The sequence below is a fragment of the Rhineura floridana genome, chromosome 15 (assembly GCF_030035675.1).
Source record: "Rhineura floridana isolate rRhiFlo1 chromosome 15, rRhiFlo1.hap2, whole genome shotgun sequence".
Lineage (NCBI taxonomy): Eukaryota > Metazoa > Chordata > Lepidosauria > Squamata > Rhineuridae > Rhineura > Rhineura floridana.
In genome coordinates, this window is record NC_084494.1 from 12,818,307 (window position 1) to 12,839,901 (window position 21,595).

General features: G+C 47.0%; 1 protein-coding gene across 1 annotated transcript in view; it reads left to right on the forward strand.

Moving 5' to 3' along the window:
- Positions 1-21,595, forward strand: part of ELOA (elongin A) — a 44,646-nt gene that overhangs the window by 12,275 nt on the left and 10,776 nt on the right. Inside the window, exons 3-7 of the mRNA XM_061597131.1 lie at positions 1,843-1,961; positions 5,846-7,049; positions 8,733-8,847; positions 11,369-11,524; positions 14,304-14,401. Of these exons, the coding sequence (XP_061453115.1) occupies positions 1,843-1,961; positions 5,846-7,049; positions 8,733-8,847; positions 11,369-11,524; positions 14,304-14,401 (1,692 nt within the window). The remainder of the gene's footprint in view (positions 1-1,842; positions 1,962-5,845; positions 7,050-8,732; positions 8,848-11,368; positions 11,525-14,303; positions 14,402-21,595) is intronic.

Below are 21,595 nucleotides of genomic sequence, written 5' to 3' on the forward strand. Positions count from 1 at the left end.
CAAAGCTTCTGTTGTAAAAGAACCAGCAGGGCAAGGTCATACAAAGCCAGACCATTGGCCTGTCTAGCTCAGTACTGTCTACACTGATTGACAACGGCTCTCCGGCCCTACTTGGAGATGCCGGGGACTGAGCCTGGGACCTTCTGCATGCAAAGTAGATGCTTTCTCACTGAGCTGCAGCCCTTCCTCAGAACTTTAGGGATAAGCAGTTGGCGGCTGGATCTGGCTCCTGAGGACTTTCCATCTGACCCCATCATCGTTCCTGATCTTGGGAATTCCGCCACTAATATCTCGGTAACTCTCTTCCAAGCTGAGACCCAAGCAAAGGACTCTTTCATCCTTTCCCTTTTCAGCGCCACCAGCAGGAGAGGCTTTGGCCAGGCCATTCCCCCTTTTGAGGCACAGGAGCCGCTCAGTCCTATGTGCAAGCCAAGGTTGGGGGCGAATGGTCATGACCTGGTATTTTTCCTTCTCCTAGAACCCCAAGATCCAAACAGAGCCAGGTGCAAAAGATACGCACTTGGAATTAGAGGAATCTCAGCCCAGGGATTTGTGCCAGAACTGAAGGGAGCTCACAGGCCATACAGACACGCACACAAATCCACTTCTGGTTACCACCAGCGGTGGCTGGTGCCCGTTGGGACTAATAGGGCAGAAGGCAGGGAGTCCAAGCAGTGCGTAATGCCAGTGCCAATGACAGGCAGAGCCAAACCAATTCTAGTTTTCTCCTTTTCCTTCTCCCCTCTGCTCAGTTGCACATGGGCAACACTGAGACTGGAGGAAGGAGGAGGAACCTGCCAGCCGCTGCCACTGCTTTGGATTAGTTGCAAGAAGACAGGCAGGTTGGGAGGACGGCTGGGGGCAGACTGAGATTGGTGGGGCAGTGCCCCATTGGCCCCAACTGAATGAATGAATGAATGAAACTTTATTTTTACCCCGCCCTTTTTCCAAACTGGAACTCAGGGCGGCTTACAAATAAAACTACATGTAGTGAAAAACATACAAGAATATACAATTAAGATACAATTAAACTATACGCAACCTTAAAACCATGAAACAGGCACTTAAAATACTAAAAAAACAATTTAAAATAATACAATAACAGCAGAAAACAATAAACAAGCCTTGTAGAGCCCAATCCTAAACACTTTCTATCTCAAAAGCCTGTCGGAATAAAAAAGTCTTTGCTTGCCGACGGAAGGATGGCAAGGAGGGGGGATTCGTGCCTCCCTAGGAAGGGAGTTCCAGAACCTAGGAGCAGCCACTGAGAAGGTGACCAGCTTCCCCCCCCCCGCGCTTTCTTTATTTCAGCAATATGTTGTGTGTATGTTTGTGTAATTTTATTGTTGCCATTGCTAAACAATGGGGTGCTGAAAATCCTTGCCCATCTACTTCAGATCCCCCAGAGATCTAAGTGCAGATCCTGATCTACCTTCTGCCCACCCTTGTGTTCCTAAACTTTGGGTCCTCAGGTGTTGTTGGACCACTGGCTTTTTTTCACTGTGCTCTTGGGTTAGATTAAATTTGCCCATCCGAAACACACACACCCCCAATATTAGTTTCTGTTCTTTTTGTCTTTCTGTTGATTTTTATTTTTAGTGGATTTTTATTTGGTAGTGTTTTGAGGGTTTTTAACTTACAATCCATTTTAGACGTAACTGTTTGAGGCTGAAAGGAGGGGTAAGAATAAACCAGCAAGCTTTATTTTATGGTCTTTTGGGGGAGTGGAAATGACTTTGCCTGTCCGAGGTAATACTAGATCTATACAAACTTAAAAAAAAAAAATACACAATGACTACCATTTATTGTCCAAACCTGAGGTTTTCTATATCCCTTCTACAGGAGACTGGTGTGGGGAAAACTGTGAACGGTTTACGGAAACATGAACAGGTTGGAGACTTTGCCAAGAACTTGGTGGCGAGGTGGAAAAAGCTTGTGCCGGTCCCACAGGAAGCTGAACGGTAAGCCAGATTTATCCCTTCATTTTGTTCTCTGATGTTAGAGCGGTTCAACAATGGAACCAATGACCTAGGGAGGTGGTCGGCTCTCCGACACTGGAGGCATTCAAGAAGCAGCTGGACAGCCACCTGTCGGGTATGCTTTAAGTTGGATTCCTGCACTGAGCAGGGGGTTGGGCTAGATGGCCTTACAGGCCCTTTCCAACCCTGATTCTGTGATGTCTCTTTACACTGGTTGACATCTGGGAGCTTGTACTTCATCAGCTGAAGGCAGATCTTGCCCCAGAATAATCTGAAGAATCCCCAAGTGCTCTATGTGGGTTGTTGTAGCTGTGGATAGAGACCTGCTCTGTGGAGTATGCTGTGTGGGCTCGAGCCCAGGAATTCCATCTGTTTTGGGGTACTCAGTCCAGTCACTGTGTCTCAGCCTAACCTACCTCACAGGGTTGTTATGAGGCTATAATGGGGAAGGGCAGAACCTTCTTTTTTATTATTTTAAATGTATTGTTATTATTTCTTGCTTTTTGCACACGTCTCAAGGCAATATACAAAATACAACACAGCAGCTACAATTAAAAACAACACTGAAAATAACAGCAGATGCATTTAAAAACCACCCAAAGTAGGCATCCATGGCAGAGGGCTATTCATCCAGCTGGGAAAGCTTCTCAGGAATAAAGTATCTTCAGTTGTTAATGGAAAGCTCAGAGAGTGGACGCCTGTCATTTATTTATTTATTTATTTTCATTTCTAGACCGCCCATAGCTAATAGCTCTCTGGGCGGTGTACAAACAGGATTAAAATACAATATAGAATAAAATCAGTAACAGAGAAACACATTAAGCTAAAAACATTAAACATAAAGCATATCTCGATAGGGATGCTGTTCCCAGAGCAGGGGCAGCCACACTGGGAAAAGACCCTTCTCTGTTTGAAACCCTGGAGAGGTGCTGACAGTCTGTGTAGAGACAATGTGCGCCAATGGTCTTGCTCAGTAAAAGGCAGCTCTCTCCGTTCCACAGGGCAGAACATCCCCCTTGGTCTCTGGTCTGCCCTGTCCTGCTCTAGTCTGTGAACATTAAGAATATAAGATGGGGCACTTCTGGTGGTTCCCCACGCCCTTGCGGGTCGGTTGGCCTCCACCAAGGACTAACCCTTTAGTGTGGCAGGGCCTGCTCTGTGGAACCCCCCACCAATAGATATTCGGCAGGAACCATCCCTTCTTTCTTTCAGGCATCTCTTGAAAACTGAGCTTCTTAGACAGGCTTTTTAACATGATTTCCCCCCCCCTTCCAACCAATGCAGGATTTGTGATGATTTTATTGTTCTTTTTAATGATATCTTTAGTGGTTTTTGATTTTATATGTGTGTATGTCTTGATGGACTTTTATGAACGTATGGCCTATAAATACTTCAATAAATAAACAAAATAAATAAGAAAAGCCCTGAAGCTGGTGCAGGTCTAAAGGCCAATCGTTCCAGCAGTCAGTTCTCACAGTGGCCAACCAGATGCCTATGGAAAGCCTGAAAGCAGGACCGGAGTGCAACAGCACTCTTCCCACTTGTGCTCCCCAGCAACTGGTAGGCATGCTGCCTCCAGCGCATACTCAGAATGCATGCTGCCTCCGGTACTAGAGGGTAACATTTGGCACCTTCATTATACAGTTTTCTTCTCATGCTGAAGACCTCTTTACCTTGACCTTGGACACTTGAGATGCTTATTTTGAGAGCCCGCCCAATTCTTGTGATTCTAATTTGTTTTAAACTGTTTTTGAAGTTGTGTTTTACATTGTTGTGAACCGCGGAATCAAAATAATAACAATAATAATACATAGCCATTGTGGCTAATAGCCATTGATAGCCTTATACTCCATGAATATGTCTAATCCTCTTTTTTGTAGAATCTTTTTATTGATTTCCCCCCCAAATACATGAACAAACAATTCAAAGACCAGTTCAAACCTGTAAAAGGAGGGTGAAAGGGAGGGAATAAAGGAAAAGGCATCTGAAAGATACGAAGGGGACGAGATACATCATCATTTGTGTGGTTCCTTAAAAGAGTTTCATTATAATTGCATTCATTTCCAGGTGTTTTGAGGTTGGCTGTTGTAGTCCAGCCGATAAAACAGAGATGTTAAAATGTCTAATCCTCTTTTAAAGCCGTCCAGGTTGGTGGCCTTCATCACATATTGTGGCAGTGAATTCCATAGTTTAACTACACACTAGTGTAAAGAAGTACTTTTTGTCTGTCCTGAATCTTCTCACATTCGGCTTCATTAGATGACCCTGGGTCATCTCCCTCACTAGGAGAGAGAGAAAGAATCTTGCCTTTGTTCACTTTCTCCACATTATGCATAATTTGCCCACTCCGGTATTTCTCAACCTTCTGATCATTCAGATACTTCCCCCCCCCCGGCATTACAGTTGGAGGTACGTACCATTCTTACAACAAAATTTTATTTGTTTCAGAGAATGTCAGTACACATAAACTTTTAGTTGGAAGGGAGGGTATAATTTTTAATGAAGAAGAGGAGCTCTTTTCTCTCTGCCCCTAGTATTCCAATAGTAATCGGTGATCTGGGCATGCCATGGGTGGGAAGAAGACAAGCCCAGAGCAGCAAATCACACAGAGACACAGCAGGCTGCATCTCCCTACCAGGAATGCCTGAATGACCTGATTTTGCTCAATCCAGAGGGGGAAAAACAGAATTGTCCACCTCTATGAGATGAGGGTAGAAATATGGGACTTGTCCAGAGGGAGAATGGGCAGCCTCCTCTGGGGTCAGATAACCGGCTTGGTCCCTGAATCGTGTGCAGTCCAATAATCTGCCTGCATCTAGTCCACAATTGGGTCACGGCAGGAATAGCACGCCTCCAGGAGAGGGTGGCTGAGAGGTGGCATGGTCCTATTCATGGAGAGATAACAGCAAGCAACTTCCTCCATGTGATGGCTCCTTTGGGCTCTCAGGAGTCTTTAATTTTATTTATTTTTATTGTGCGTCACTAGCCGCTCTATTTTAGTGCACAGTCTGGGAATTGCTAGCCTCACTGCTGCTTAGCAAAGAATGGGCACTGAGAAGTGCTGGTAACAAAGGCAAAGCCAATTGGCCTCTCCTGCCGTTTGTTAGAGGAGGGCAGCGACTAAATGTGTGTGCGCATGTCTGTGTAATTTGAACTAGAGAGGGTTGTGCCATCTGCATTGCCCTTTCCTGTGCTTTGTGTGTGATCGTGGAACCTGGGTGCTGATGTTTGGCTCTCTTGAATGAAGACTGCAGAGCGCTAGTTCTACAAATCCATAAAACACACACATACTTTGCTTAAACCTGTTCATTTGTGTGTGTGTTTTTTTAAATTCCGCCAAATCTCAAATAACAGATTCTGGATTTGGACTGATAGTGGGAGGGAAAGTAAATAAGACACTGTCAAGGTGGTTCAGTAAAAGAACGTGATGAAAGATAGAAGCTGTGCTCCTTGAATGCAGGGGCATGTCATAGACACACATAAGACATGTAAGCGGTATCTTCGACCTTCAGGACATGAAACCTGGTCTCAAAAATCTGAAGAGTAGAAGCTCTGCAGCAGTCTGCATATTGCAGAACAGGGAAGGGGAATCTCCGGCCCTCTTAACGCCGTTGGAGTACAACTCCCATCATCCTTCATTTTTGGCCTTCTTGGCTGGGCTCATGGGAATCGCAGTCTAGCGATAACTGAAGGGCCACGCGTTCCCCACCCTTGTTGTAGAACTGCTGAAGTCAACAGCCTGGGCTGTATTCTCTTTCTGCCTCAGTGAAGGAAGGGTGAGTGTGGGGATAGCCAACCTCAGAAGCAGCTTAGTATTCCCTATGTTGGGTCCCCCTGATCTGCTGTTTTTTCTTTTTTTCACAAAGGCATAACCTTGAACCCGTAGAGCGCAGTTATGACCGAAGCATCTCTAGGAAACGGCAGCGAGAGCCTTCCCCCAAAGAGGACGATGAGGTCGATCTAGACTACGCAGAAGCGTACCAGCCTTCTTGCAGCCAGTCGTACGAACCAGACTACGGGGCAAAGAAGCCCAGGAAATACTCTGAGCCCGAGAGAACCCATCAAGCTGTGAGCTATGGCATTCCACAGGACAGAACGTGGGGCAGAGACTCCCCAGTGCTCTCCTCTGACCAAGAGTGCTCCGACTATGGGCATGCGGCCTCGCCCGAGCCAAGCGAGAGCCCTCAGGAACTGTACATGGACCTCTGTCGAGCTGAGGAACAGGAGAGGGAGCCGAAGTCCCTTAACCGGAAGGCCAATAAAGGCCACGGCTTTCAGGACAGGCCAGAGGGTAGCCACAGCAGAAACTTTGGTGACGCCCAGGACAAAGTCAGCTCCGGTCGGGGCAAAGAGCACAAATCTCACAAGGAGAAGCTGCGGCCGGATACCAAGGCGGAGGAGAGAGGGCCTACATTTAGCCCGGAAAGGCTGCTGCCAAAGGGCTCCTCCAAAGAGCCCCTCCGAGACTCTTCCTTGGCGGGGGGCAACAAGGAAAGGCTGAAGCTCTTGGAGGGCGCCAAGCGGGAAAAGAAAAGGGAACGCGGGAGCGCCAAGAAGGAGAAGCTGCACGCTGACTTGGAGGAGGCGTTGGACAACCACACGAGGAAGCAGAAGCACCAGGACTCTGAGAGGGTCAAACCGGAGAAGGCGAAGCTCAGTGGCATGGAGGCTTCTCCCGGAGATCGGGAGAAACGCAAGCCGGAGGGTGACCCCTCCAACAAGAGCAAGGAGAAGAAGGCTTCTGGCAGCTCCAAGAACCCCGAGGGCAAAGCCAAAGCCTCCGAGTCGAGCAGAAGAGCCGCCGGCTTCTCTCCTCCAAGCGCTGGGGAGGTGGAAGTGGACGATGAGTACGAGAAGCCGAAGATGTCCTTCGAGTCCTACCTGAGCTACGACCAGCCGCAGAAGAAGAAGAAGAAGGTAGTGAAGCCCTTGCCTCCCGTCCCGGAGAAAGACAAAGGGCACGGCAAGCAGAACGGTTCCAAGTCCAGTGCCAAGGGCTCCGACACGAGCCGGAAGGCCCACAAGCAGGCCAGGGAGAAGAAGCAGCTGGGGGCCAGCAAAGCGAAAAAGGTGAGCCTTGTGTTGGGGTGTTGCCCCTTCTCTCTGAGAACAAAGCAGAAGCAATTAGGAAATGTGCACTATTGTGCCGCTTGATTCAGACGGCCTTTTTAATGGCTTGACATGAGAACTGGGCCAGTGTGGCCAAAGTATTGTATTTGAGATGGTTGCTGGGAGATACCTGGCGAAGGTCATAGAACACTGTGTTTCATCCTATGTGTACTTATTGCGTATCTGTGCACCCAGGCTATTAAGTGCTTGTGATCCTACCCATTCTCCTGTATTGGCCCTTTATGCCTTGGAACTCCCTCCCACATTTCCTATATCAGGGATTGGGGAACCTGTGGCCCTGCAGTTATTGTTGGGGCTCCCAACTCCCGTAGGCCTGAGCCAGCATAACCAGGGTTGAAGGATGTTGAGAGTTATAGTCCATAATCGTCTGGAAGGCCGTGGGTTCCCCATCCCCGGCCAACATGACGCCATCTCTCTTGCCCTGCCAATCGCTCATTGAGATTGTGTAAAGCTTGCTTAATGTCTAGATTCTTAGGGGGTTCTGTGTTCCCCAGGCACTAGTCCACAGAGGCCAGATCAAGCCAGAGGCTCTGTAATAAAAATTGGAGCTGCCAAACAGTGACAGCTTCACATGTATGGAGTGCATGTGCTCGCATGGTGTGAGGTCACAGGGCTGGGCAGAGTGCCAAGGAACAAAAATGCCCCCTGCACGATCCCCCTCGGTGGCCATGCTAGCGGGGAAATACACTCATGCAAATGATTAAGAAGTATATCAATGTTTTAAATAAATAAATGTCATAGGGCTGCTGGAAAGTAGGTAGAAGTGTGTTGGGGGCTGCATTCAGCCCTCCAGTTGGCCATCTCTGGCTTCACCCCTTTGTCTTCATCCTCAACTGAAAAGAAGATTAAGCGCTTGTGATTGTATTTACTCTTGTTCGTAGGGGAGGGTGGGGCCACAGCTTGGTGGCAGAGCATGCGCTTTGCATGCAGGACATCCCCGGTTCAATTCCCGTCAACTCCAATTAACAGGATCAGGTAGTAGGTAATCTGTATTCAAAAACCCAAAAAACTTCTGCCTGGGACTCTGCAGAGCAGCTGCCAGGTCAGTGTCGATCAGGCGTGGAGAACCTCAGGCCTGTGGACCAAATGTGACGCTCTAGGCCTCCCTGTCTGGCCCTTGGAACTCTTCCCTGGGCTTCCTGGCTCTGCCTTGCACCCCAAGTGTGTTTGCCTGGCTGGAGTGCATCCTTGAGTTCTCTTAATGCTTGCCTGGACGGAGGGTGTAGTTTAGAGCTGTGTGTGTAGAAAGCAGCCCATCGCACAAAGGTAAACTTCACAGTTGTTCGGTCACTTTTGCCTCTAGCCTCACCTGCCGCTGGCGTGCGGCCCTTGGAAGGTTGCCTGGTAGGGGATGCAGCCCCCGGGCTGAAAAAGATTCCCCATTCTTGGTCTGGATAGTATTGGGCTAGATGGGCCAATGGGCTTCTGTGGTGAGCAGCGGGAATTGCCTGTGGGCAATCAGGCAGGGCAGTGTTTGCTCACTGAAAGAGGTGCCGCAAATGGCTAATCAGGGTACGGGGAAGAAGGCAGGCTAGTGAATATTCTTATGGGCTAACAGCTTTTTCACAAACTATTTTGCGGTGCTGTCTTAACTCAAACTCTTTCTTTCCTCCCCCATCTCAGGTGCTCATCGACGTGGTGCCAACACTTCCTGACATCCCCTTGCCTCCAATCCAGGCCAACTACCGCCCCCTTCCTACGTTCGAACCGATCCCCCTGCTCCAGCCAAAAAGGAAAGGTAACTTTTGAGCCAGGAATGGAATTCCCTGGAGAAAATGGTTTGAAGTTGGGGGGTGGGAGGCGGGGAGGCTGGAAAGAAATAACTTTTCCTTGGCGGTGCAAGTCCAGTGCAGGTTTTCCATGGTCTCTGTTGTGAATGTCGTCGTCTTTGTTTCCATTTGTGTGCCTGCCCTTTTCACCTAGTGGCCCCCCCTTGAGGCAGCTTAAGAACGTAAGAACAGCCTGGCCCATCCGGTCTAGTATCCTCTTCTCACACCTGCCAACTAGATGCTCATGGGGCCCCCGCAAGCGGGGTCTGAGTGCAAGAGTGCACTTGCAATTCCCAGCATCTTGCATTCAGAGGCATGCCGATTCTGACAGTGTAGGTAGAACATAGCCACCAGGGTTAATAGCATGCTTGCATCAATAGTCAAAACACTTCAGTTCTTTCATTTTTTTTAAAAAAAGGACAAAAAACAGCTTATAAAATGAAGCAAAACAATCCGCTTACTAAAAATGGCTGCTACAGAGAATAGCCGCAGAGGCAGAGCTTGGAAAAGTTACTTTTTTGAACTACAACTCCCATCAGCCCCAGCCAGCATGGCCACTGGATTGTGCTGATAGGAGTTGTAGTTCAAAAAAAGTAACTTTTCCAAGCTCTGCGCAGAGGTCATGGAATGCTACCTTCTAAGGGCTCTTGGAACGCCGTAGTTGTTCCTTCAAGGCCTCTAAAGATTTCACTATGCCACCCTCCTGAGGGAGAGCATTCCATACTTGGGTGCCACTGCTGGAAAGGCAATGCTCTGAGTCGCCCTCAAGGTATCTAGAAAAGGGCGTCCTCTGAAGATCTTGAGCAGAAGCAGAGAAAGTGTGGTGTTCCAGGTGTTGGACTTCCAACCCCCATAATCCTCGACAGTTGGCCATGCTAGTTGTGGCTAATGGGAGCTGGAGTCCAGCAACATTGGAGGGCCACACATTCCCCACCTTTGGTGTGCAGGGGAAACAAGGTGCACCTTGGACCTTACCTCATTGATATATGCATGTTGGACTGAGGAACAGGGTTACTTAAATGTTTATCAGGATCTGGTAGCTCACACTTTAGAAAATGTAAGCACCTCTGAGCCCGGCTGGAGATCTTTTCTCGACCTCTGTTTGGCTTACTTTGAAATGCAAGCAGGGATTTCTCTCCCCCTTGTCAGCGCTTTGCCCTGCAGCGTGTTCCAAAGAGGGGAAGAGTGTCTTTCGTAGGCTGCTTTTGGGTGCCTGGTAAAAAAGACCTGTGATCCATGCTTCGTTCCAAAGCCCTTTCCTTCTCTTTCGTTTTGCTCATTATGCTCTTAATGACAGAAGGGCTGCATTTCCGTTAGTAGAGCAGCTGCGTTGCAAGCAGAAGGTCCCAGCTTCAATCCTTGGCCTCTCCAGGTAGGGCTGGGAAGAGACTCCTGGAGAGCTGCTGCCAGTCAGTGTAGACAATACTGGGGTAGATGGACTAAAGATCTGACTCGGCATGTAAGGCAACTTCTGATGTTCTTGTTGTTGTTAATGATATTTTTAGTCACTTTTTCCCCAGAATGAAACTCAAAGCGACTTACCAAAAAATCTCAGAAATATATGCCAAATAAAGATAACAGTACAAAAAGGAAAAAAAATATATATCAAGCAAAACTCAGGAAACAATAATTAAATAAATAAACTGCAATACAATAAATAAGTAAATTACAATTCAAATACAGTACAGCATACAGTTAGGAGTCATATTACAAGCCTAAGTAGATAAAAAAATGTTCTTCACACCACAGTTAAATTATAAAATAATAACCATTAAAACTGTGTAGTAGTTGTAGTAATTCTTATTAAGAGAACGTGTAAGCCACCTCTCCAGGAATCTTAATGGCACATGTTCATCAATTTAAAACAAAGTAATACAAATTAAAAATGGTTCATTATCATATGATGGCTATACCAGCCTTTCCCAACCTTTGGGTTCCCCAGATGTTGCTGGACTACAACTCCCATCAGCCCCTGCCAGCATGGCCAATGGACAGGAATTATGGGAACTGTAGTCCAGCAACATCTGTGGACCCAAAGGTTGGGAAAAGCTAAACTGACAAATTCATGGAGTCAACAGCTAGAAAACCAGGCATGGCCCTCCAGATGTTGCTGCACTACAGCACCCATCGTTAGAGACAATTGGCCATGCTGGCAGAGGCTAATGGGAGCTGCATAAGTTTCCCATCCCTGCAGTAAGCCATGATGATTACCCCATAGAATCTCCCATGTTCAGCAACATACCTGAGTACCTGCTACAGGAACTGTCAGCTTCTTAGAGGCAGCTGTTGGGCCAGTGCTGGAGGACAGTGCTGTCCTAGGCAGATCTTTGATCGGCTCCAATGATGCAGTTCTTGGGAAGGGCTCAACCAGCCATGGACATATCCTTGAGCCTCGTGTTGTATCCATGTGAACGTTGTTCTGGATCCTGAGAACTGACAGTGATGTGTTTCTCTGCTTTTATCTCTCTTCCCCCTCCACTCGTCTCTCAGTACTGTCCTCCCCCATAGAGGAAGACGAGGCTGGCTTCACGGGGCGCAGGCTGAATTCCAAGATGCAGGTATACTCGGGCTCAAAGACTGCCTACCTCCCAAAGATGATGTCTCTGTATGAGCAATGCATCAGGGTACTGAGCAATAATATTGACTGTGAGTATTTGCTGGCTGGGCTCATTTACCATAATGGGGTGTCTTTGGGGGTGGATGGGGCTCTGGCTGACTGATCAGCTCTGTACATCTGCTGATCTAAATGTGGCAGAACTGAAGTTTCTGGTTCCCTGTGATGGCTAAACGTAACCATCCCTCAGGGGTGAATATTTGCAAGGGCAGAGGGAGGGCTGCCTAGCCATGTTTATTTCCTGTCTTGGGGCTGTTTTTTGGAGTGGCAGAGAGTAGCCAGGGGGACAGGTTGTGGTGGAAAATTGAGTGGGAGAAGAGTTTCGTATATTGTAGTCTTTTCACCTGACATGTCGTCCATGCTTTGTAGTCTTTCCTGCAAGACTATCATGGGCTGGAGAACCCCATTTTTGCCCTCATAATATATAGTTCTGCCCCGTATCCCACCTTATACCAGACTAAGCAAATGCTTAAAATAACCTGGGGTTTAATATCCTCCCTGCTGGACCCTTCTTCCCCCCCCAAAAAAAAAGTGCCATAAAAGGGAGGAAATGCTTTGGTTGCAACAAGATGGCATCATGTGGATCTTTGCCTTCTAAAGGAGATCTTGTCCCAGCAGAGTTTGTTTGGTATTTCTTCTTCCTAGTTGAACACTTCCTAGTCCGTGTGTGTGTACCTCTTTCTTGGGTCCTATGGGGCTCGTTGAAACGAATACTGCAAACACAATTACAATGTTTGTTTTATATATATATATATTTAAACAATAACTGAAAGGAACATAACACCATGTAGGCCAACAGAATATATCATATATCTTCTTAACATAATAATCTCCAAAGTCCAATGCATTCAGCAAGACATAAATGAAGAAGTTGCTTGCAGAAAGTCCAGTAGAGAAAATTTGGAAATTTCCAAATTGCAAACTTCAAAGCCCTAAATAAAATATAATTTAAATTCAAATACATAAAGTCACAAAAGAATTAATTTACTCTTCCATCCCCTTTACACACATAATTGTAAAACCCCATTACCTAATTCAAGGTGACAAGGGCCTAGTCCTTACTCCCTGGCATTAACAGCTCCTTTTCTCTTCAGCTTCCTCACGGTTTGTACTCAACTCCTTAATACAATCCTTCCATAAGGTTTCTCCACCCGCTGGACCAAACCAATATAACTCATAGGGGTTACATTTGCATCCCAGGGGAGTGAGAAATGGAATGATTCCTTCCTTCCTTCTGCATCCAAAGAGTTCCAGTCTCAGCTCGGCCTTTGCTGGCCCTTCTGGCATTGGGCATTGCCTAGCAGCAGAGCACCTGCTTTGCATGCAGGAGGTCCCAGGTTCCATCCTGCCATCGCCAGTTTGGGTCTGGAAGAGCAGGCTCCTCTCTGAAACCCTGGAGAGTGTGGATGGGACTGAGCGAGATGGGCTAACAGTATAAAGCATGATGGACCGAGGGTATAAAGATGGACTTGGTATAAAGCAGCTTTCTGTGTCCCTCTTGCCTTGAAGCGGCTGCCACTCGTAACTGCCAGTGCCAGGCATGTGCGGCTTTCACCATAGAGATGCAGAGCTATAGCAACTTACTTATCTGCATCCATAAAATCGTGACCAATAGCAGCTTTCAGTTTACTTTCGTACGTTCTGTCTGTGTATCGCTCTGGCTTTTTCTCCTTTCTGTCTCTGCATCAGGGTCCTGATGCAATCAGGGACAGGGAACTTGTGGTCCTCCAGATGTTGCCGGACTACAACTCCCATCATCCCTGACCATGGCCATTTAGTGGAACTGATGGGAACTGGAGCCTAACGACCTCTGGAGGGCCATAGGTGCCCTATCCCTGTCCTAAGTAGTGGCTTTCAAATAGAAACAGGAAGTGGGCTGCTTCTCTGTCTGATCTCTCCCCCCCACCCCCGTTCACTTTCTTCATTATCGTCTTGCTATGCCTTCCTCAAACCCTTCCTTGTGTGGTCTTTCCCATCCTTGCTGGGAGAATGTTCGCCCTCCAGGTAGATACCAGGAACTATTGCCTTGGGAAGGGGCCGTAGCTCAGTGGTGGAGCGTGTGCCTTGCGTATAGAAGGTCCCAAGTTCAATCCCTGGCAACTCTGGGTAGGGCTAGGAGAGATTCCTGTCTGAAATCCTGGAGAGCTGCTGCCAGTCAGTGTAGACAGTACTGAGCAAGATGGGCCAATGGTCTGACACTGTATAAGGAACAAATTATCCAGGGAGGTGGTGGGCTCTCCAACACTGAAGGCGTTCAAGAAGCAGCTGGACAGGCACCTGCCAAGTGTGTTTTAAGCTGGATTCCTACATTGAGCAGGGGGTTGGACTCGATGGCCTTACAGGCCCCTTCCAGCTCTCCTATATGATTCTAAGGCAGCTTTCTGTGTTTCTATAAGCCTGATGCGCCTGCACCTGCAGGCGGTCCAGTTGCAATAACCTCTTCCCACATCTTTGCCCATCACCACCACCAGTCTCTGTGGCTGGTTAAGCTCAAAGCAGCCTGGGCCTCGCTGATGCTTACTGCCCACTCCCTTGCCGGTCAGTGACCTCTTAGGGTAACATCTGCGATGATCTGGTTCAGCCTTTGCCAACCTCGTGCCCTCCAGATGTTTTGGACTCCAACTCCCATCAGCCCCAGCCAGCATAATAGGTGTGGTGAAGGTCAACCGAGGCGATTCCGACACTCCCCTGAGTTTCAGAAGCTGCTGTAGCAGCCTGTCCATTAGAGGGGGTCAAACCAATAAGCTTGTTTGCCCTCTCTCTGGGGCGTTGCTTGGAAAGTGAGAAATCTGACTGTCTCTTTTCTCCTAGCCATCTATGAAGTGGGTGGCGTCCCTTTTTCTGTACTGGAGCCTGTCTTGGAGCGATGCACCCCGGAGCAGCTGTACCGCATTGAGGAGTGTAATCACGTGAGTGTTATAAGATGGAGGGGGGGGGGAGAGGGGGTCAAGAACTGTATACGTCTGTTGTTACTGTTTGTTCACTACCAGCTGCAATTAGTGTGTATGCTTCTGCCACTGCCGCGGTCTGCGTTCGCCAAAATGCTAGCCTTGTGTGGCCTTTCTCCAGGTACCCCCTCTAAAGGAAGCTCTAAGGGTGGGGATAAGGGAGAGAGGGCTTTTTCAGCTGTGGGTCCCCATCTGTGGAACGCCTCCCCCCACTGAGGTTCACCTGGCGCCTTCGTTGACATCTTTTTGGCACCAGGTAAAGACTGATCATTTCTCTCAAGCCTTTGATAGACTTAAGTGGTTGTTATTCGTGTGTGCTGCCAAAGCTTCCTGTGGCTGTTAGGGTTGCTTTTGTTTGCTTCCTTGTTTGGTTTTTAGGGCAAGAGCAGGGAACCTTTGTCCCTCCAGATCAGGGGTCCCAAACTGTCGTCCGTGGCGTCACTCAGGTGGTCTGTGGCGTGTCTGTGGACTTGCGGTTGAAGATGGGAGATGGCACTTCAGTCGCATGAAATGTTCATATTGATTTTTAATTGTGCTTTAATGGCTTTTTTATTTCTTATGTTGTATTTTATTGCATTAAAATCTGAGTTCTGTGCAATACAATAAAATACAATATATGCAAAACAAAAGAAGCAATAAAAATGCAATTTAAAAATCATGCAGCGTCTAGCACACAATTGCTATAACCGGCAGAAAAATGATTCAGCGGTCTGTCAAGACCCTCAACAATTTTCAAGGGGTCTTGGGGGGGGGAGTTTGGGAACTGTGGCTCCAAATGTTGCTGAACTACAACTCCCATCAGCCCCAGCCAGCATTGCCAATGGCCTGGCATGATGGGAGATGCAGTTCAGAAGCATCTGGAAGGTCACAGGTCCCCCACACCTATTTTAGGATATCATGTATTTTTGTGTTTTTAAAAGTGTTGTAAGCCATTTGGAGACCTTTGAGTAACAAGCAACTAACAAAGCTGACTGGTGATTATGATGATACGGCTTTTCCCCTGGGCCATAAACTTCCATATCCCTACCTTCTGTTGGGCGGGTCTAGGCTAGGTATTGCCCAGCATCCTTTCCAAGTGAGGTGGTGGTTGTTGCTTTAGCCTTGGACCCAAGGACCAAATGCAGCTCTCTAAGCCTTTCTGTTTGGCCCTGGAGAGTCTCCCAAAGCTATGCCTCTCCTCACCAGCCCTACTGTGTCCTCACCGCAAGTAATTTGTCTGGCTGCAATGTGGCCTTGAATTGTGATCATAACTCTTGCTCGCTTGGGTGGATAGAGAGATGTGGGTGCGTGGGGGTCATAGAATCATACCATTGGAAGGGGCCTATAAGGCCATCAAGTCCAACCCCCTACTCAATGCAGGAATCCAAATTAAAGCATACCCGACAGGTGGCCATCCAGCTGTCTCTTGAAGGCCTCCAGTATTGGAGAGCCCACCACCTCCCTAGATCATTGGTTCCATTGTCCTACTGCTCTAACAGTCAGGAAGTTTTTCCTAATGTTCAGTTGAAATCTGGCTTCCTGAGCCCATTATTCTGTGACCTGCATTCTGGGATGATTGAGAAGAGTTTCTGGCCCTCCTCTGTGTAGTAACCTTTCAAGTACTTGAAGAGTGCTATCATATCTCCCCTCAGTCTTTTCTTCTCAAGGCTAAGCGTGCCCAGCTCTTTCAGTCTCTCCTCGTAGGGCTTTGTTTCCAGTCCTCTAGTCATCCTCGTTGCCCTCCTCTGAACTTGTTCCAGTTTCTCTGCATCTTTCTTAAAGTGTGGTGTCTGGAACTGGATGCAGTACTCAAGATGAGGCCTAATCAGTGCCGAATAGAGGGGAACCAATACTTCACACAATTTGGAAACTATACTTCTGTTAATGTAGCCTAAAATAGCATTTGTCTTTTTTGCAGCCACATCACACTGTTGGCTCATATTCAGCCTGTGATCAACAACAATCCAAAGATCCTTCTTCCATGTAGTATTGCTGAGCCAAGTATCCCCCATCTTATAACTGTGCATTTGGTTTCTTTTTCCTAGTTGTAGAACTTTGCACTTATCCCTGTTAAATTTCATTCTGTTGTCTTCAGCCCAATTCTTCAGCCTATCAAGATCCCTTTGAATTTTGTTTCTGTCTTCCAAGGTATTAGCTACTCCTCCCAATTTTGTACCATCTGCAAATTTGATAAGCATTCCCTGCACCTCCTCATCCAAGTCATTAATAAATATGTTAAAGAGCACTGGGTCCAGGACTGAGCCTTGCGGTACCCCGCTTGTTACCTCCCCCCAGTTTGTGAAGGAACCACTGATAAGCACTCTTTGAATATGATTCTGTAGCCAACTGTGGATCCACCTGATAGTTGTTCCATCCAACCCACATTCAGCTAGCTTGCTAATCAGAATATCATGGGGCACTTTGTCAAAAGCTTTGCTGAAGTCAAGGTATATTATATCCACAGCATTCCCACAGTCAACCAGGGAGGTTACTCGTTCAAAAACGAGATAAGATTAGTCTGGCAGGATTTGTTCTTGATAAATCCATGTTGTCTTCTAGTAATCACTGCATTGTTTTCAAGGTGCTTACAGATTGACTGCTTTATAATCTGCTCCAGAATTTTCCCAGGGATTGATGTCAGGCTGACTGGTCTGTAGTTCCCCAGTTCCTCCTTTTTGCCCTTTTTGAAGATAGGGACAACATTAGCCCTTCTCCAGTCATCCGGCACTTCGCCCATCCTCCATGATTTCGCAAAGATAATAGACAGCGGTTCTGAGAGTTCTTCAGCCAGTTTCTTCAATACTCTAGGATGCAGTTCATTGGGCCCTGCAGATTTGAACTCTTTCAATGTGATTAGGTATTCCTTGACCACTTGTCGATCAATCTCAAGCTGCAATCCTGCCCCTTCAACTTCACATTTGCCTGGACGGTCATAGACCCTCTTTTGGGAGAAAGCTGAGCCAAAGTAGGAATTGAGCACTTCTGCCTTTGTCATCCGTGATCATTTTGCCATCCTCATTGAGTAGCTGTTCCACCATTTCTTTTCTCTGTCTTTTACTATGGACGTACCTGAAGAAAGCTTATTTGGTGCTTTTAGCATCTCTTGCTAACCTCAGCTCATTCTCAGCTTTAGCCTTCCTGATGCCATGCCTGCAATTCCATGCTACCTGTCTGTCCTCTTCCTTTGTGGCCTGGCCTTCGTTCCACTTCCTGTATGTGTCCTTTTTTGTTTTCAGGTCATCTCTAAGCTTTCTGGGAAACCACATTGGCTTCACAGTATGTAGGAACGTCTTATTTCTGTGTGTCTGGAATGTACCCTTCTGTACACAGGAAAGAGTCTCATCTGTTGCTTTGCCTCCTTCAGGTGCGGGGAGTCTTTGGCCTTGAAGTTGTTGCTGAACAACAACGCCCATCATCCGTGGCCATTGGCCATGCTGGCTGGGGCTGGTGGGAGTTGTACTTCAGTAACATGTGGAGGTTCCCCATGCCTGCTTTAGAGAATATATCCAAAGCAGTCGGAAAACTCTTTAAAATGCTGTATAATGCCAAGTGTTATTAAATGACAAACGGGCATTGACAGGTGAGGTGTGTAAGGAGGGAGAATATATCTGTTGCAAGGCTCCCCAAGGGGGTACAACCCGCTGCAGCCTCCCTGTCAATTAGGGCCTGGCTACCCAGTGACAAGGGTGGTGGGAGGTTTTGCCCCTACTGCAGTGGAGGCTGATCCATTAGGGCAAACGGGGCACTGCCCCACCAACCTCACTCTGCTCTCAGCCAGTTGCTACCTGCCTGCTTTCTTACTTATATCCAGTCAGTGGGTGGTCTGCTTGTTATTGGCCCTGGCTCTGCCTGTCATGGGCTAAGGCTCCAGCTACTTTTGGTCTCCCTGCCTTCCGCCCTCACAGTCGCAGTGGGCACTAGCCACCCCTGCCCTACTGCGGCCATATCCCCAGTGCCAACGTGTTACAGTCTCCCATAGAAATGAAAGGCAACCATTCACTTACATTGGTGATAGCAGAGGGTGAAATAAACCTGCTGCTGGCAGTCCCAAGCACGAAGAAGCCAAGCCTCTCTGTGTAGCTCTGTATCCTGGGTCCTGTTTGCACTAAGGTGTGCCTGGATTTTAGGTATTTATAAGTTGGACCCCCAAAAAAATGTTGCATTGTGGAGCTCTCCTGTCCAGGGTGCCAGCCAGTCAGTCATGCCCTTCCATAGGATGTTCCATTCCTTTCTCCCTCTGCCAAACTGCTAGCTAGCATTCCTTGGCCACAGAGCATGCTCATTCTTCAATGGGCTTTTCGAGGGGAGATCGCCTCCCCCTTTAGGGGGTTTTCGCTACACTGTACTACTTTAAAGCTTGCATTTCCCCTAAACTTGCTGATACCTCCTCCTTGTATGTGGATGATGCCATTTTGGCTGCATAAGGATCTGAGCTTGGAGAAATAAGTTCAGTATTAGTATATACAATATGATGAAGTCTTGTATTTATCTGGGCTTTCCTTCTGAGCTCAGAGTTGTGGTAAGTAACCTCACAACAATCCAGTCAGGTAGGTTAAATTGAAGGTCACCCAGTGAGCTTCATGGCTGAGTTGAGATTTGAACCCAGGTGTTGACATTCTAACCCAGCCTTCCCAAACCTGGACTTAAAACTCCATCAGTTCCAGCCAACCTAGCCCAATGTTCAGGAATGATGGGAATTGTAGATTGGACCAGGTTGAAGAAGGCTACTCTAGCCATTACACTGCATAAGTGGTGTCTTTGGTGAACAGAATGCAGTTACCCATATAACAGTCCTGCTTACAGCAAAGAGGCATCTTCCTCGGCTTTGCCAACCTTACCAAGAGTGTAAATCATTAACTCCTTAAAGTTTGTGTACAATACTGAATACAGTGAGCCTGATTGCTTTGCAAGGGGAGGTCCCATTTGAACAGCATCTGCACTGAATAGTAAAATGTTGAGTTCAGAACTCATGGATTTAAAGTTGGGGCTTGCCGGCCTACATTTCTGGCATGTAAGACTTGAGTGCTGATGTGAAACTTGTTCTACCCTCTTAGGCTTTCTAATTCAGATTTTGAATCACAAAAGTAGCCAACCTCTTGGGTCCCCGTCCCCCCACATTGATGGTTTTAGGGAAAAAAAGCAGCACAATTTTAAACAGGATGCGTGTGTGTATGTTTCCTTCTTGAGGCAACAAAACTCTCTGTTAAATGCCACATCTATCGTGCTTTGATGAGAATCCTTATTACAGCTTTCCTCAACCTAGTGCCCTCCAGATGCTTTGGACTACAACTCCCATCATTCCTGACCACTGGCAATGCTGGATACCCCATGGAACATCTCCATGGGAGTTGTAGTCCAAAGCATCAGGAGGACACAGAATTGGGGAAGGCCTTATTATCTCTGCTGTCTGCGAGGAAGAATCTCTTAGAGCACAGCTGGATTAGGACTTCCTCACTTGCAACGGAGAGATGCTGGTTTTTTTCTTCCAAGTGGTATTCAGCAGAAGGAATTAGATCTTTGTTAGAGTAGTGAGTAGTGCATGTTGGTCACCAGCTGTTGCAGTTGTAAATGAGCCTCTGGAGTATAAGTAGAGGGGAAAAGAGAGAGAAGTGCCACATGTTTTTGGAGACTGAAAAACACACACTAAAGAGCCCTTTAATTTCCTTGTGCTCCAAGGGGGACGAAATGCATCCTCCCTAGACAACCAGGAGGCAGGTGGTACAAGTGGTCTCTCAAGAGCAGCGGAGAGGGCACCGAATAGAGAGCAGTTTGTGTGTAAGCAACAAAATGGCTGCTGTAATGACTAATCGCCAATTCGGTGCACTGTGTAGAGGGCCCTCAGTTTTCCAGAAGTGGCTCTTGGCACTGATCAGAGTTGCTCCCTCCTCCCTCAGGCAGTTAACCCCTGAAGTACCTTTCCCCCCCAAAAAAGAAACCATGTTGGCTCACATTAACGATAGAGATAATCTATCATTCCTAATTTAAACATATGTTACTATTATGATGATTATTATATTCTGCTTGATTGTAAACCTCTAAGTGGTTTACAAAAAAAAGACATTAAAATTGTCAATAAAAGACAAAGTTAAAAACAGGGTTTAAAAAAAAAACCCAAAAATGTTGTTGTTGTTATTTGCTCTTCACCAGTAGATCCCAGGGCAGGTCGCAACAACATACATTATTAAAAACAGTTTGAAACATACTGCATTCACAACTAGAGAGGGTCCTAAAATATATATATATCAAGTGTCAATATAATTAAAATCTACAGTTAAACTGGAATTACAGATTAAAAGGCATGCCAACGTCTACATGTCTGGATAGGAACCAAAATGTTTTTAGCAGGTGCCAAAAAGAGTATAATGAAGGTGCCGGCCTGATGTCAAAAACAGCTTAGAGTGAAAGAGGATGATGTCAACAGTTTCTAGCAACCCTTTTCTTTGGGGGGGGGGAGAGGAGCTGTGTTTGGACCCTGGGTGAGAACTAGGGTGGATGCATGGAGTCCTGGGTGAGAGCCAAGATGCTGAGAGGTGAGATGTGTGAGAAGGAGAAGGAACTGATAGCGGTTTATATTTCTCAGTAATTTGTATTCATGAAACACTGGTATATGTAACATAGTGTGTTTTTGTATGATTTGTTCTTTAAGTTGTTTTAGTTTTCTGTAAATCGCTTAGTGCTTATATATTAAGCGTCATAGAAATGGTCTAAATAAATAATAAGCAGGAAGATCCAAAGTGTAGGTCTTGCCACACTAAAAGATCAATTTCTTAACAAGTACAGAACGAATAAGTACATGAGAAGGTTGGAGGGGCTCGATCCAAATCCTCCCTCCCACTTTGCTCCAGCTCATTTGCACCCTTTGCTTCTTCCTCCTTGTTTGTCAAACGCTGCCAACCCCAACCCAGACTCTTAATGGAAATGCGGGGCTCGTGACAATTTTGTACATGGGGTGGACTCAGATGGGGAGAGAGTGGCTTGCCTAAAACCCTCTAGAGAGTTCATGGCAGAGATGAGATTTGAACTAATGGCCTACACAGAAAGAACTACACTTTTGCCTAAACACTCACTCTCTAGGACAGGCAACAGATTGATTTTTTATTAAGGAAGAACCACTGGGAGTGAGGTGCGGGAGAGGAGCCAGGAAGGAAAAGATTCCGGCCAGTCAGAGCCTGGGGC